General features: G+C 34.3%; 1 protein-coding gene across 1 annotated transcript in view; it reads left to right on the top strand.

Annotated features, from left to right (window-relative positions):
• Positions 1 to 16,404, top strand: part of LOC105618890 (irregular chiasm C-roughest protein) — a 238,432-nt gene extending 222,028 nt beyond the window's left edge. Inside the window, exons 9-10 of the mRNA XM_012200421.1 lie at positions 8,915 to 9,093; positions 16,168 to 16,404. Coding sequence (XP_012055811.1) covers positions 8,915 to 9,093; positions 16,168 to 16,404 — 416 coding nt within the window. The remainder of the gene's footprint in view (positions 1 to 8,914; positions 9,094 to 16,167) is intronic.
• Positions 16,405 to 17,081: the final 677 nt, after the last annotated feature.

The raw sequence follows: 17,081 nt of genomic DNA on the forward strand, positions 1-17,081 counted from the left end.
AAAAATATTTTTCGATGAAAATATCTTCTGCATGCCCGCGGTGAAGTAGTAAAAAAGAAACACCGACTAGAGAGAACAATGCATAAACTTATTAGAAGAGAAGTCTTGCAGGGAGCTCGTACGATGTCCTCGAGGGACCGAAAGATGCAACGATGAACACGTGGTATGCAGAGATGCTGCAGTGGCGGTAATGATAGTACTTGAAGAAAATGACCGGGATAAAATGAACGAAGCATAATATAAAAGAAAATAGAAAAAAGCTGCATCAGAGATAGATAACAAATCTAAGACGCTAGCTGATTATCCTTATTACAAGATTGAGATAAAAAATGCTTCAATAAAAATTATTTTATTGCAGTAGATAACATACTTCAGTATATTAATTAAGAAATGTTTTAATTTTTATATAGATTTTTTTTAAATATGTTTTTTAAATATGTAAACATATATATATAAAGGAATATTTTAATCTTTCTCTCTTGACAATCGTCAATTGGTATAAAAAATCCACATGTCAATATAATGAAATGGGGAGATATCGAATATAACAGTAAAACATTTACATTCTCACAAAGCACACTGTCAATAGTGCTTTCAGTGTTACAATATGTAGTGACATTCTACGGTCAATGTTCCGTGAATTCGGTGATACAATTCAGTGATAAGTGATAGAAACAGTTTTATATCAACCGCTATCGACGCACGAATAATTTCACATGCGCGATCATTCCCCAAAGTATCGTATGAATATCGAAACCCATCATATCCCGCCAATAAAATGCCGGCCCCTCGAGTCGAACGCATATCGTCGAAATCGTAGGATTGACTCGAGAGAAAAGAATTGAACGTTTTTCATCGTGTATGCGATGACAGTAATATCGAGCCCGTCCCCTCGGGCGTGGGTGAGTCATATTCGACGACGATTTCTAAGGTTTATTGCGAGAGTACGAATTGTGGAAGGAGCAATAATTTATGGGTGTCCTCTTTTTGATACAATTACTCGATCTTTTATTATCCTTCAAGACGGACACTTTTCGAGGACAAAGGTATTTCTCTGGAAAACAGCGCATATCTCTTTTTGAAGATGGAAAAAAGTCTCGAAAGTTAAAGAGACATCACCAAACCGCGCCAATGTTAACTTAGGGCAAATTGAATGCTCGAGGAGACAGACGAGTAACTTCAATTTGGTTTTCTGCTAATTTGTTGTGCTGTTAGTTTGTTTTTTGTTAGTCTTGTTGATCCTACTCGCTTTTATCCGAAATGTAATTGATCGCCTTTTGCGTTCACAAGCGAAGGAAGTCATAAGAAATTTTAAGAAGACTGAATAGCGCGATAACATCTTTAAACGAGCGATTTCCTTTGAAAATTATTTCGCGACTGCATTTTGCAAAGGAATATTATTTGAGTTTTTTTTTATTATATTCGTAATAACGCAACATTCATAATTTATTTTGGTAATTACCTTCATATTCATATTTTGTTTTAATATAAAATTCATGTTAAGCTTTTTAAGTATATTAAACAATTCTATTCTCTAAAGCTTTTAAATCCTATACTTTTAAAGTTTAGCTTGTTAGAATATCTTAATTTTAAATGTGAATTTGAAATTAATTCTATAATTAGACTCTGTAGTTTGATTGTAAAAAAAACGAGTCTCTAGTCTCATTATGCCAAAGAAAGTTTTAGTTATCATATAAAACAAAAAAGAAAAGAGGAAAGCGGTGAAAATGCAAAAAATTTATGTGCAGCGCGAAATATAATAAATCCAACATCTGTAGAATTTGCGAATATCATCTCGATTTTAATAAGTACAGAGAACAATGGATAGATAACTGCTGCCATTTGCTAACGCCTTGAAACAATAGCATTGCTTCGCGGACGTTATCGCGACTCTGAATGGACGTTGATGCTTATCGCTTTGAAGTACGAGTAACCGAGTGAATCCTCGCACGGATAGCGTCAGAACTTTGCGGGGATGTATCGTTCTCGCCAAGGGAAACGATCGCGTGCACCATGATTTCCCTCTCTCTATTTTCCCAGAAATTCTAGTCCGACGTGAGAGATTGTCGGAAAATATTTTCGCCAAGTCGTCGGTTATATCAGACTCAACCGGTACAACAAGTGGCCTCATGCATAATAATCTTATGATGACTTGCGAAAACCGTAATGTAATTTTAATATATCTCTGTCTTCTTGAAGCAACGCGCGGTCTTGATGAAAAGTTTGGAACATTTTTCCAAGCCAGGGTGATTATCCTTGAGGGAAAATACACATCAGACCAGAAAAGTCAAAAAGATGTCTTCTTTTATGATTTTTTTTTTGTGAAAATTATTAACTTTACTCGACTAATATTTTACACGTATATTAATGAATTACATAAATCTTCAACTAAAAATATTAACGAATAACGTTGACACAACTATAACACTAAGCTTACCCCCATATATAGTGGTAGGTCACAGTAACTATTGTAACTTTTCTACAGTTTATCTGAAACAAGAAACAATAAATTCTCAAAATATATTAATAAATCTTCTTTTTATCATAGTCAATTTTAGATATTCTTGACAAATTTGAGAAAATAGCGGACTGAATTTAAAAGATATAATTTTGTATCAAAAAATTGTTTATTTTATAAAAAGAAACACTAAGAAAGACTTTAAAAATTCCCTATATGACTAGATTTATTAATACATTTCAAGAATTTGCTGAATTTTTTATTATAATAAATTGTATGATAGTGTCGTAAACTTATTACTATGTGCCAACAATTGTATCGGCATTTGTTAACATTTTTAATTAATAATTTTATATAACGCTCATTAACGCAAAAAATATATATGTGAAAATAAACATCTTTTTTACTCTTTTAAATGTATGTTTCTCAAGAATCGAAGTGAAAAAGTGTAAAAGTTAACGTAACGAATCGTTCTCGATGTGAAACAATGAATTATCATTGAAAATATACTCCAAATATCATCAAATATCACGTTGTTAGATCCCTTAGGAATCCCTTTAGGGAGTTTATCGCATGTCAATGCATGTATGCTGAAATGTGTCTGCAATCTTGCGGTAATCGAGACACGAGCAGTTGTTGTCACCCGAAGTGCAACGTCGCTGATTTCAAGATTGGAAATTAATGAATTAATTAACAGGCTGTTATACTCGTGAACGAACATGAGAGAATAATTCGTTTCGTCGCTCTCAGAAACAATTCCACAGATAGATTTTGAATTGGGCGATTTACAAGTGAAATTCTTTTAATGCCATAGTAAATATCCACTCTTGTCTGATCGTTTCTGCATTGCCTATTCGTCTAATAAGTAAATTTATCCAAATGATAAACCTTCAATTTCTTTCCAGTTTAGCACAAATGTATAAGAACTATAAAAAATATTTTATTTATGTCTTTTTATTTTTGTCCAAAAATGATTTTAAGAGTACTACTCCTTCGAATTTTCACTATTATATCTATAAAAGTAGAATAATAATGATTTACAAAAACTTCTATATCTTACATTAAATTTCATTTTTTTAAATTATTATTCTATATTTATAGATATGAAGATGAAAATTGAAAGAGCTTCAAACTGCTCTTAAAATCATTTATGAGAAAAATAGAAAGACATATGTTAAATATTTTTCATAATTCTATTTGGGTCAAATTTGAAAGAAATCGGTGTGTACCTTTTGGATACTTGTAAATGGAACTTGAACGCAGAAATCTAACTTATTTTACGATATGTAACGATAAGATCACAAGTAAAATTCCATAAAAATTTATCGAAACATAATAATACTTATTTTCTTTTTTAAAGAAAAGATGTTAGTTTGCATTTTTGTGAAATAATATATAATATGCAGAAAGTTTTCTTTTAAGACGATTTTCGTTTAATAAATTTAATAAATTGTTATGAAAAGGAGGGATTGCAATTTTTAAATTTTAACAAATTTTAAAAGAAATTAAATTGATTTAAAAATATAAATTAAGACAATTTAAAATTGCTTAAAAAGTTGCAATTACATTTTTTTGAGAGCTTAAATTACAAAACTTTATATTAGAGCAATTTTGTACAATCAATTTAATTATCAATTTAAAAAAAATCATTTAATTGGTGATCTCTAAGATTGTCTATAACATTTCCTCTTCTCTTTAAATTCCTTCCAACCTCACATAATGTTCGGAAAGTATCACGAAAGCCATCGATAACTGAAAATACGAGCCATCGATCCGTAATTTCTTTAAACGACGGACGATGTTCGGTGAGAAGATTCAAATCCGTGTCGCTATCGATCTAAATTCCGCGGCGGACAAAGTACAACCTTTCCGTTCCACAGCGAACGATACGATGTTGAATCGTCATGAGGAAATTCGTTACTTTGACGATCGTTCCCATCGAAGCTCTTTCTAACGGTGCACAATGAAATGAATCATGTTGCCGTTGTAGGCAATCGTTTGCGATTCATTTAACTTGCTAAGAGATTCCTTCCGGAAACGTCACAGTGCGTTCCAAGTGCAATTCAGGAAAGGAAATTTTCTCAAGGAAGACCCATTTTCGGGAAAGACGTACTGTATGTAGTTGAACACAGCTCACGGATTCTCGTTGTATTTCTTTTAAGTCGGTCGTCGACGATCGTTAACACTCTCATAATCATTGTCGCCAGTTGTGCACCATAAAATCAAATGGCGTACATACCGACCCATTCAGACTTGTTTTTGACATTTTTCTTTAATTCCGTGCACGCATGCACGCACGCACATATATATAAAACACAGAATAAATAAATATTTGATTTTTTATTAAGGGGCAAGATTTTATACCTAATAATCTTTTGCAAATTTTATACATTTTGTTTATATTTCTTGAATCATATACCGATTATTATACTATTTCGTAAAACTGCATTTTAAGAATATTTATAAAAGATCTCAATATTTATTATCGAGAATATGTAAATAAAAATAGATTTAAAATCAAATATTACAATGTTTGACATGGAAAATTATAAAATAAAATTTAACTTTTAAAAGAAAGCATGAATAATATATGAATATATGAAGCATGAATAGTATAACAATAGTAGTGAACAATAAATAATAATTATAATTAAAGAAATGAAAAGATAGTAAGAACAAAGAGAGAATTGATAAACAGAATATCTACAAATGCAAATACAGAAATGCGAAAAGATTAATATGATGAAATTACATCAACGCTTTCAGTACATAATTTCACTAGAATTTGTATCTGATAATTAACATATTCAACCAAACTCAATATTAGGAATTGTAATTAAATTTCTAACTTCAAATAATTAACTTAATTTAACTTTAAATTATAAGTAAATTTTTCAAAAAAAATCGTGTTCATTTTTACGAGGCTTTCAGCTTCGTTCATTTCTGCAGGTGCAATCCTGGCACGCAGATCATGCGTAGCATGCACTTGAATAATTCACGGATCGGAACGATGTCATTAAAGGTGCGTAAAAATGTTCAAAAAAGCTGTGTGCTGAAAGAAAACTTTGCACCACATGCATGAGTTTGGTAACTTTTCATCGTCGCTGTTATGCGTCATTTTGAAGTGGGGCTAAGGATAGCAAAAAGAGTCGTCCCTCGCCGCAGGGACAAGAACTACCTCCAAGATATTCGAGCAATTTCAGCCGTAGGAATATTCATGAACGATGCCGCGGTTGCTGGCTATACTGCTCCGCTTCTATTCACTCTTCTGACGGCTCGGTCGAGGTCAGAAGCTTGCTTTACGAAGCAGGAAATCTGTGCAGATGGGAGGCCATCTAAAGAAAAAAAATAAATAGGTTGGGGATGGACGTGGTTTCCCGTGGAGTGGAAAATGAGCCTAGAGGGAGGTCGTGACTGGGGTTAAGCAGCGACATCCGCACTTCAATTAGCTGAAGTGCGTAGACTAAAGAGCTGATGATGCTATGCAATTTGTCATAGTAACTGCTTGTTGACCAATCGGTTTGAGTACTTGAATAAATTACGAGATAATCAGACACACGATTGAGCAGATAATTTATTTTTTTCTTTTTGCGTTTCAATCTGACAAACTAAATCGACACGCAGTTTATAGAATTGAAGAATGTATTTGCAAATTTGCATATGAATTATTAAGCATTGAGATCCACTTCGATCAAAAATAGAATTTTTTCTTTTGACTTATTTTTTATACATATATAGTATAGTGTAATACACAGAAATACATAAAATTTAGATATTCTGTATAAGATATTCTGTATGCATGTATAAAGAATTTTTATTTGTATTAATAAACACGTAATCGTTTGATTATTAAAAAGAATAATATTCTCAGAGAGAAACAGCAGCATCAGAAAATAAATTAACTAAATTATGTGATTTACTACTCTTTTAATTCGTTATTTCAATTACTTGGAGCACGTTTTAATTCAGTCGTAAAAAAAAACTTAAGAAAATCCATGGTACCGCCTGAAACTCTGAACCTTGTTCTTGCATAATTTACTTTGCGTTGCGAAGCGCCTCGTCCAATCTAGACGGAAATTTTTTTGTCGAGGCGAAGAAAATCTTGTCTCGTTTCGATTCTCATAGCCTCGTTCGATTTTCCGACCCGCAAACGCTAACTCGCATAGCTGAAACTCCGACAAACCTCTCGTAGTCGACAAGAGGAAATTCGAACAGTAGTACGAGACAATTTGCTGAATCGCGATCGCCTTGAGGCTGGAAATCGAAAACCCATGATTGCAATTTGCGCGCGCGAACACTCCGCACGACGTGGCTAAGGGCTGCTCGCATTGTCGTACGATGTGCCAAGTTTCTGTGTTTCGATCTCGTTGCACGTCTCGTTGGATCCTGTTTTGAAGCATTTGCACAAATCAGCGGTGCTGTAAACTGCATTCCATCAAACTATTGTTCTAATTTATTATATTAGATGATTCTTGATTCTTGAAAATAATCGTGATTATTTAGAAAAATGGAATAGAAACATAATTTTAAAAGTTATCCTGGAATCGATTCTTGTTCAACATTTTTAATTGCTTATTAGTTATGAAATTTTTTTAATTTATTGTCAAGAATTTAATTTAAAATTTCATGTTCAGCATGCATAGTATGTGTACAATTGTAAACTTTCCTAAGCCCAAATAAAAAAGTATGTTGATCGACATATGTTGATACATGCCAATATTGAAAAGTCGCTATTTTCATGCCGGTTCAACGATGCACATTGAAAAAAGGTCGAAACAGAATATTCTTGTTTACTATACAGTATTCTTATAACTATAATCGGCTAAAATATACCGGATAAAAAAGACTGAGAAGTAATTCGTGCCCTTCACAAAAGATCTCAATTTTTTTAACATAATGTTTTTTGTCGTGTCTCATTAATATAGTCATCAAACTATTCATTATTAATAAGGTACAAACAAATGAGTAAACAGAACGGTAAAAAGAAGAGAATGACAGTAGTCCTAATCTGTGATCCCTGTCCTCCACCTTCAGGTCATCCCTTGCATCAGAAGTGTCACCGAAGGTCAGATTTACGATCGGGAACAGGTTCAGCAGGGTCACTGGATCCTCCGACCGTACATTTCAGTTCCAGAACTTTTTCGAAATTTATCGCGTTACAGTAATATCTATCTTCGTTGACACTTGTGTCAAAAGAGGAGGGAAGCAGATTTATTTTTAATAACATGATTTGTTTAATAATATTTGTTTAATAATATTTAGACACAGTATAATATCGGTAAATATCTATCGCGATTTATAACATAATATCGAAGAATAATAATACATTGCAATTTCTAAATATTTTAAAAAACCTTTTATAAGTAAAAACCGATTATAAGTTTATTTATTTTAAGCGCTTTCTATGTTTTCGTATATTCTTGCGTTTTTCCCTTTTTTAAAGATCTGAGTGAAGATTTGAGTGAAAAAAAAGTATAGAAAATAACGACAAATCCTGTATCTGTCATCATATCATTTGTCTTCCGTTAATAGCTGTTTATCTTAATCCATCCATTAGCCTACATTTATCTTTGTATGTTCGTTCAATTAAAAACACAGTAACGATCTTTATGTAAAAATTGCTGATCTAATTCATGGAAAATTCTGTCTTCGCGTGCACTAAATACTATGTTGCCTTTGCTTAAACTTCGTGCGTCATCCATCAAAATACTCATCAATAATCATTTAAGAAAAAAATAAAGATAGATCATGGGTTCGTAAAAACGACGCTAGCAGAATCGATTATTATGGATTATTGACCTGTGCTTCCTGTTTCTGTATAGTCTTCAATTTACAATATGTTGAGGTCCATAATAATCAGTTACGACTAGGATTATCAGCCGTATTCTTAAAATTTTATGTATTTATAAAATTATATTACTAAGAATTATAAATAAAAATAATGTTCTAGAAATTTTATTTCATTAAATACTTATATTTAATACATATAAAATTATACTTCCTCTTTCTCCGCTCTCGCAAAAATCACCCTTTTTTAAAATGTATACATGTGTATCCTTTTTTTGTGATTTAGATATGGTAACGTTAATCACACGACTAACCATCATGGAATTTTAACACGCCAAAAACACCGACGACAATGATACATGTGCCGAAAAAGCCCTATAAAAGACACTCGCGCCAAACAATCCTAATAATCAGATGCATGCTCCCGTGAATGAAATAAAATCAGAGTAAATGAACGAGAGTTACCCCCTCCCCCTCCCCCCCCGCGTTAACGAGCTATTTAGATGGAAATTCGCGCCGTTAATAAGGTACAAAGCTCTTAGCAAATACAAAAAGCGACTATCACGCCAACGAAGAGTAGATTTACGATCATACAACAAGAGGGCTAGCTATGCCGGTTCGACAAAGGTTAACTGTTTTTCTTGTTTATTTTTTCGTTTATTTTTGCAGGACCACCTATGGTTCATCCACCGAGTCAAACAGTGACGGCGAACGAGGGCGAATCTCTGGACATCATCGTCGAGTTTTGTGCTCGGCCAAGTTACACGAAGGTTCTCTGGATATCGGAGAAGCATGTGTATACGCCGAACGCACCCTCCCGTGACGGAGTTCGAGCTCTCGCAATCGAGGTAAATTTGCATGTCTCGCTGTATCAAACATTGTTCGCGTGCTTGGGCGCCTTCGTACGGTTCCTCAACTCGCACGAGAGCGTCCGTGAAATTCAGATTACATAAATACACTTGGTCTCTGAAATTATGTCAATTCGATAATTTGCAGTTCATGCTCGAATTGTCGCGTCCTTCTCAGATATGCATAAAATTAATTAAACTAGTTCACAAATTTTGAATAATCCTTAATGCAAGAAAAGGAAGCAACTTTTTTAAACGATTTTTAATTCGATATTGGATACCGAGAATAAATCTAATCAAGAGAAAAATTAGTAGGAAAAATTCTATTTTCAAAGCGGATCTTAGCGCTTAAATATTGCAATGTGAATTTATACATATCCAATAGAATTTCTCTTACTTAATTAGATTTAACTATTTTGGGGCGCTGAATTCGAATTTGCCATCAGAAAAATTCTATCAAATGTTTAAGATATGGCATATTAATTTTTAAGATATAGTATTTCTAAAGTAATGTTTCAGCGCAATAATAGATAAATAGTTTTATTAGTAAATTATATATTGATAGCAATAGTAATACTGGCAATATACTGATATTGCAATAGTAATTTTAAGTAATACAATAATAAACAGTTATACATACTTATGCTTTTAATAACACGATTAATGATTAACATGCAGTTAATAATTAATATGTTAAATGTATTTTTAAATGAAAAATTAATTGAAAAAATATATTTGAGAAAAAAACATGCGTTAAGTTCTGAAAGTTCATATCATCATTGTAAATTGTAGTTTATCTCTTGCTACAAATTGCAGAAAAACAAGTTTTTTATTGCAAAATAATTACAACCTTCATAATCTGATCAGTTTATTTCCCTCAGTAAAATATATTTTTCTCATGTACTTGCATGTAAACTAATTTATTATTCTTTCCAAGCATGCTTCAACGGTCGTATTTTCACTTTACAGAAGAAAAATAATTACAAATATCAAATTGTGAGCTTTACTTTTATAAATAAATAATAAATAATATACATAGAATTGCGCAAGAAGAACGTTGATCACGTATTTACAGTTTGTAAATATTTGTCATTCACATTGTAGTATTTGGTATAATAAATTATTCATTTGAGAATATTCCTTATAAATGTAAAATGATATGATACTTTGTCACTGTGTTTGAAACAACTAATTGATATTTCTATCAATTATGATATAATTACATGCATTATAATTACATACGTTAATGAAAGCTACGTTGCTTTCTACTTGCTTATTGATTCAGGTCTTTCTCCGTGAAACTGGATGAAATAGCAGAATTTTATTAAAAGCTACGATCTGATTTACTCTGTTTTGCGTGGATGATTTTCCTTTTTTTTTCGGCAATCTCGTGCTCTCGTGCGCTGTAAAAATACCACGCAAAAACGTAATTCGCGCGTTCGCTGAAAATCCGTCGTCTTTTGTAACACGGGGATGACGTTCGTATACCCGCTCGGGGATTACACGCTTCCCCGAGGGGCGTGGTTGGTCCTTCGACGCGAAAATTATGTCGCTATCCCCGGCATGGACGTTCGCGTGATATCCGAAGGTATTGCGATGCGACTCGGCAGAGCAGAGAGAGAAAGCTACCGAGAGGAAGGCTTGGAAACGGCCACGTTCTCGCCTTCGCTCACGAGAACGGCGGAGGGTAGCGAGATGAAAGGGATGCGGATAGAAATGGTGACGAGATACTATGGGAATGTATATGCAGGCCGGTTTGTGCGTATGCATATACGCGCGCTTATTTCATTTCCACAGTCGGCGCACTTCTTTTTCCGCCCGAACGGAGACAGAATCCGCGCGCGCGCGTGCGCGCGTGGAGGTAGTCGTATCATAAAGGACGGATTAACCATTTTTCCAGGAGTGCCGGGCAGACACGGACAATGCGACGGAGCTTTGCGAAGGATTTGCCGATGCACCCGGTGTTGCGTTTGTTTTTATTAATGTTTGATCCTCTTTGCTATGTGAGCGCGATAAGGACGAGCAGTCCGATTTCGCGGTGCGAGTAACGATTGGCTCGGTCGATTCCATTGAAAATTGCGGACTTTATTGGGAATCACGATGATGCGAGCACAATGTAGTGTCGTGTTTACATTACAGGTAGCGACGTATAATACATCTCGCGTCTCTCCGTAGATAATATTTGTAAAATATAGGTATCTTATACGGATTATAACATCGCATGCGCATTATTCTCCGCAGCATTGATACTTGAAATAAAAATGCTGAACGAAACTAAGCATCAAACGTTATAAGCGATCTACAGAAAGAAATAACGTTTATTGGGAAATGATAAAAAATGTAATTACAGTTTCCGGATGGTGCAATTTCTTTCTGATCATCGAATATTACGATAATATTATCGGATATTATTAAGATGCTTTTGAGAATATACTTCGTACGCAAAATATTTTCATAGCGCGCTTACGTATCGATCTTTTTTTCGCGATGATACTCTGTTGAAAGCTATTACGTATCATATAGAGACTTCTCAAAACGTCTGTACTGAAAGATGATTTTATTGCTGAATCACATAAAAACTGTAGGTATAAAACAAAGTCGATTGTCAATAATTGATAATTAATAATCAATAAAACATTTATATTTTCGTAATTAAAAACATTTACTAACAAGAAAGCATTATTAATTACTAAATAGCTTTATTGCTGTGCTTAATCGAAAGATTGATGAATTATTTATATGAAAACATTTAAACGTATTACTTTATTACATACATCGTAATATTTTTTCGTGAGAAATAAAAAAAAATGTGTACGTACATTCGTAATGCAAACAGAAAAAAGTTAACGCACAATTTACAATTATTTTATTGTGTTTAATGTTATTTTACATATGTTTGTATATAAATTAACTCCAAACAAATTGAAATGTGTTATAATGAAAAATTGAAAGAGGAAAACCAAAATTATTAAAATACAATAATAAATTAAAAAGGGAATAAAAAATTTTAAAGGCGCAAGAAGAAAAAGTTAGAAGAAATGACAACGAGGTAAAAGAATATTAAATATGTTAGTAGATAAGAAGAAAGCAGAAAGAAAATAAAAAAAACTGGAAGTAAAAAGAATATGAATGAAATAGGAGATAGAAGTTTACAAAGAGAATAGGTTAATGGAGACAGAGAAATGCCAAGAAATCTCGATAGAAAAAGCTCGAACAGGCAAAGTAGAATACGTTAGTAAAGGAATACTGAGTAAAGTAAGGAAAACGAACGACGAGATAGTTTGAGAGGGAAAAAGAAAAATGAAAGTTACAGAAACTTAAAATGTATTAGCGGAGAAAGTTTAGACAAACTAAAGAAAGAAAGAGAACAAAAAGATAAGGATGAGAAGAACAAGGCAACAACAAAGCCAATAGCAAAACCAATATGATGGCGTGATAAAAAGGATGAAGGTATGCATGGTAAAAAAGACAGAAAGATACAAAGAAATATGAGATGAAAACAACAAGAAGAGGAAGACAGGGAGGAAGCAAGCGAGACGCGGGATGATTCGCAAAGAGGGGTGCGGAAATGGAAGGTGGGATGATGTGGACAGAGCTCCGTAAATAAAGAATACAAAAAGAATGGATCGACTGATGGGGAGTGCGAGCTTCCGTCGTGTCGAAAAAATGGAGGTCGGAGGACGGGAGGAGATCGAAACGCGGTTAAATGGAGCAAAAAACTGCCGATTCCTTGCATGTGAAAAACTCACAAGACTCCCCCTGCAGCAACGAATCCTCCCTCCGCTGAGCGTCGACGAGATACATTGTAAGATGACATCAGTTTCGTCAACGTATAATATGATTCTCCGATTCAATTACGTATTTCTCCATGGCCGCGTTATCGATAAAATGAATGCGAGAGAGATGCTGTTGCCTCCATATTAAAAGGTCACAATGACATGCCGTGTTATTATATTCGATCAGATCTGTGCGAGTACAGTGATGAAATCTTCTATTATGTGCATTCTGGTTATGTACTAGAATAAGATCAAAAATGAAATTGTCACAAATATTCCCTTCAATATCGCAATAGCAAAGAAATATCAAATATAATAGTATATACGATATTTTACGATATCCTGTAATTTAAAAGTTGATAAATATTTTATGTCTTGACATATATGTTTTTCTCTTTTCATTATCAAATAATCATTTTAAATCAAAGATATTATTGGGAGTACAAATTAGTTAGTCGGTCCATTTTTTTGTGTTCAAAAATGCATTTATTTCAAAACAAAATGAATGAACAGATCAATTAAAGTATTGTCCATCGCTGCCTACTACTTTTTCTCTCATACAATTTTCAAATTCCATCTCGAAAAAATGGAGGCGATCCAATATTGGCGATCCAATTTTCGATTTCTGCGAAAGAAGTGAACCGGTGACTTGCTGCATTCTTTGGAACAACCAGTAAAGAACAATGTCCGGAGAATACGGCGGGTGCGGTAAAACATCCCATTTGAGCGTTTCCAAATATTTTTTGACGACTTTAGCGACATGAGGCCGAGCGTCATGAAGAAGAATAACTTTATCATGTCTTTGCTTGTATTCCGGTCGTTTTTCTCGCAATGCACGACTCAAACGAATCAATTGTAGCCGATACCGATCGCCCTAATGGAATCGCCAGGTTTCAGCAGCTCATAGTAAACAAGATCTTTTTGGTCCCACCAGATACAGAGTATGATCTTCGAACCGAATATTCGGCCGTGGTGTTGATGTTGAGGTCGATGGCAACAATTGACCGAGCTTAGCGTAGTATTTTTACTTCTTGGGGTTGTCGTAGAATATCCACTTCTCATCTCCAGTCACAATCCGATGCAGAAAACCTTTTCTCTGTTGTCTTTGAATCAGCTGTTCGCAAGTGAAAAATCGTCTTTCAGCGTCTCTCGGTTTCAGTTCATAAGGCACCCAATTTCCTTATTTTTGAATCATTCCCATGGCTCTCAATCGTACAGAAACGACTTGTTGAGTTATCCCCAATGATTCTGCAAGCTCCTCTTGCGTTTGACTCTGATCTTCTTCGAGTAATCTCTAATTCTTTGTCTTCGAATTTTTTTGGGTGTCCAGAGCGAGGTTTGTTTTCAACGCTGAAATCTCCATTCTCGAAACCTCCAAACCATTCCCTACATTTATCAGTTGGCGCAGTGTCACCATAAACTTCGACAAGTATTCGATGGGCTTCAGCCGCACTTTTCTTCCAATTACAGCAGAAAATCAAAATCTCTCGCAAATGCTGCTTGGTTAACACAAAATTCGACATTTCAAACACAGTAAAAATCAAGGTTTTTGTATGAAACTCAAAGCGATATAAACTGAATATTATTAGCAGATGTTTAACCTCTCTGAAACCGCCAAAATCAGCTGTCTATGAACCATTCACAACAGCTGGAGCAATCTTTAGGGAAACGGACCGAACTAATTTGTACTCCCAATAATACAATAGTTAAAGCTATATCGCGTTTCAGCTAAATATATATGCATTACTGAATCAGTAAGTCATTAGTAATTCAAGATGTTCAGTGTAAATTTAAAGCATTTGAGGCATTTAATATTTAAGAGCTTAAAATGAAATTTTGATGTTAAATTGGCAATAGAAAAATTGGAACAAAATATTTTCGTAATTAATTTCTATTTTTCTTGTATTTCCTTTTCCAATTCAACCTAGCAATGTTAATAATATATCTTATATTTTTAAAGGATACATATTAAAATAATAAAAATTTAATATTTATCGCAATAAAAAACGTCATATTTTAGAATATTTTTACTTGTGTTTAATGATATAATATAAAATGAGAATTTAAAAAACCCGAAAGGTATTATCTAATGATGAAGGAAACATTCACAAATCTTAAATATAAAACATAAATATTTATCAAGAGAAAATTTCATTTCATTTTTTTCATTGTTTCGTACAAACCATCAGTGTTGCTCTATTAAGGTCAATTATCTCATAAATCGAAAGTTTCATAGACCTATGATCGGCTTAATACGATTGATTTTTCCATGAACAAAGAAACGAAGTCGAAGAAAGAGGAGTCATTATAGGTACTAATGCGGAAAGTAATAAAACGTATTTTAAGGGGATAAAAGACGAAGAAGATGGAGAAGGTGGGGAATCTAAGAAGAAGCAGTCGAAGGTAAGATGGATAATTGAAGCGAGAACATAGAACGACGCCGGAAGTTCCCAGTTTGCTCTTGCCGGAAGTTTTACGTGAAAGTTTAATCGTAAAGACAGAGAGAAAGAGACCATACCCGATAAGGGGACGACTAGATGGACGTTATCGAATCGCAAGTTAATGAGCATTATGCGATAAAAATGTCTTAGTCTAGAGCATGACCTGCGGCAACCAGATCCCAATGGTTTAAAACGCTATGAAAGCGCCATAAAAACGTCTTCGTAAAGATCTTCGCAAGCACGAGCTTGGTACTTGCGAATTGTAGATGCCATTTTACGTTGGCTCGTTACCTTCAGCTTGTTAAAGAAAAACTTTCGGAATTCCCTCTATAGCATCTCTTACTTGACATCTTACGAGGAAACAAAGCGATTTTGATATGAGTCAACCTCAAACGAGTTCATTTCTCGCAACCTATGACTGTAAGCAGGAATTTCAATCAATCTTTAGGAAAAATAATAACATCATGAGAAATATATATATATACATATAAAATCATAAAAATATGCTTAGTATACTGAAAAGTGTAATAAAAACTCGCATTCAATGGTAATGTTAGAAAAAAACATGTCAATTTATTTAAATTTACATTTAAATATATCATAATATATTTTTATATATTCTTTTTAAACAAAATTTGAATTTTTAATATATAAATAAATTTAAAAAGTAAAAAATAGAAGATTATATTTAATAATCAAAATAACTGTTTTTTTAAATATGAATATTAAATGAATAATATGTCTTCCTAATTCCTTTGTATACTACTGAATATATTGAAACTAAAATTCTTCACAACCTTTAGTTTCTTCCTAAAGATAAGGAGCAGTTATTCATATTTCGTTTTACTCTTTTGCAGGACGGCGGCACGGAGTCATGTTACAGGACAACCCTGCGTTTCGAGACGATTCAGTCGTCACACACAGGAGAATGGTTGCTACTGGTCCGTTCGTCAGAAGGGATCGCCGACGCTTCAGTTCTATTAAACGTGACACGTGCTTCCGGTTACAGCCATGCCCATATCCGATCGGCGAGTATTACGTACCTTCTACTTTGCCTGATTCTGCAGGCGATCTTGCGGGAATACCGTCGCTGAGGCAACCGTTCGGTGGAGATTTAGGCGGAAGAAACTTTGGCAAAATTCCTAGCTATATGGAAAGCTCATACGTCAGCTTCCCCAATGAGGAAAAGGGAAGCTTCTCTGTATATAATATCGAAATTCTTTCCCCGAAAGAATTTCCCCCGCGCGATTCTCGCGTCAACGAGACGCACAATTTGCCCGACGTGCCGTGACGCGACACTTGCGTCTCTGGCATAGCACGAATACAATGAAACACTGGATGAGAGTTCTGCTGACGCGCCTTCGGCGCGAATTATTATGGCCTTGGTGTTCCTCGGATCTCGTAGCGGATCCTCTTGTTCTACTTTAGGACGTGAATCTGGATAATGCGTTTACGAATATACTATCGCGCGAAAGTGCATGGACTATTGCCATCGTTATGTGAAATCTTAGGCAAGCTTGCGTCCGCTCGAACGAGTCTCCGTGCGATTGAGACACGATTAAAATTCGATTTCTCTGGCCTTATATATGAGAATAGCGGAAGAGTGAGAGAGAGAGAGAGAGAGAGAGAGAGAGAGAGAGAGAGAGAGAGAGAGAGAGAGAGAGAGAGAGAGAGAGAGAGAGAGAGAGAGAGAGAGAGAGAGAGAGAGAGAGAGAGAGAGAGAGAGAGAGAGAGAGAGAGAGAGAGAGAGAGAGAGAGAGAGAGAGAGAGA

The sequence above is a fragment of the Atta cephalotes genome, assembly GCF_000143395.1.
Source record: "Atta cephalotes unplaced genomic scaffold scaffold00018, whole genome shotgun sequence".
NCBI lineage: Eukaryota > Metazoa > Arthropoda > Insecta > Hymenoptera > Formicidae > Atta > Atta cephalotes.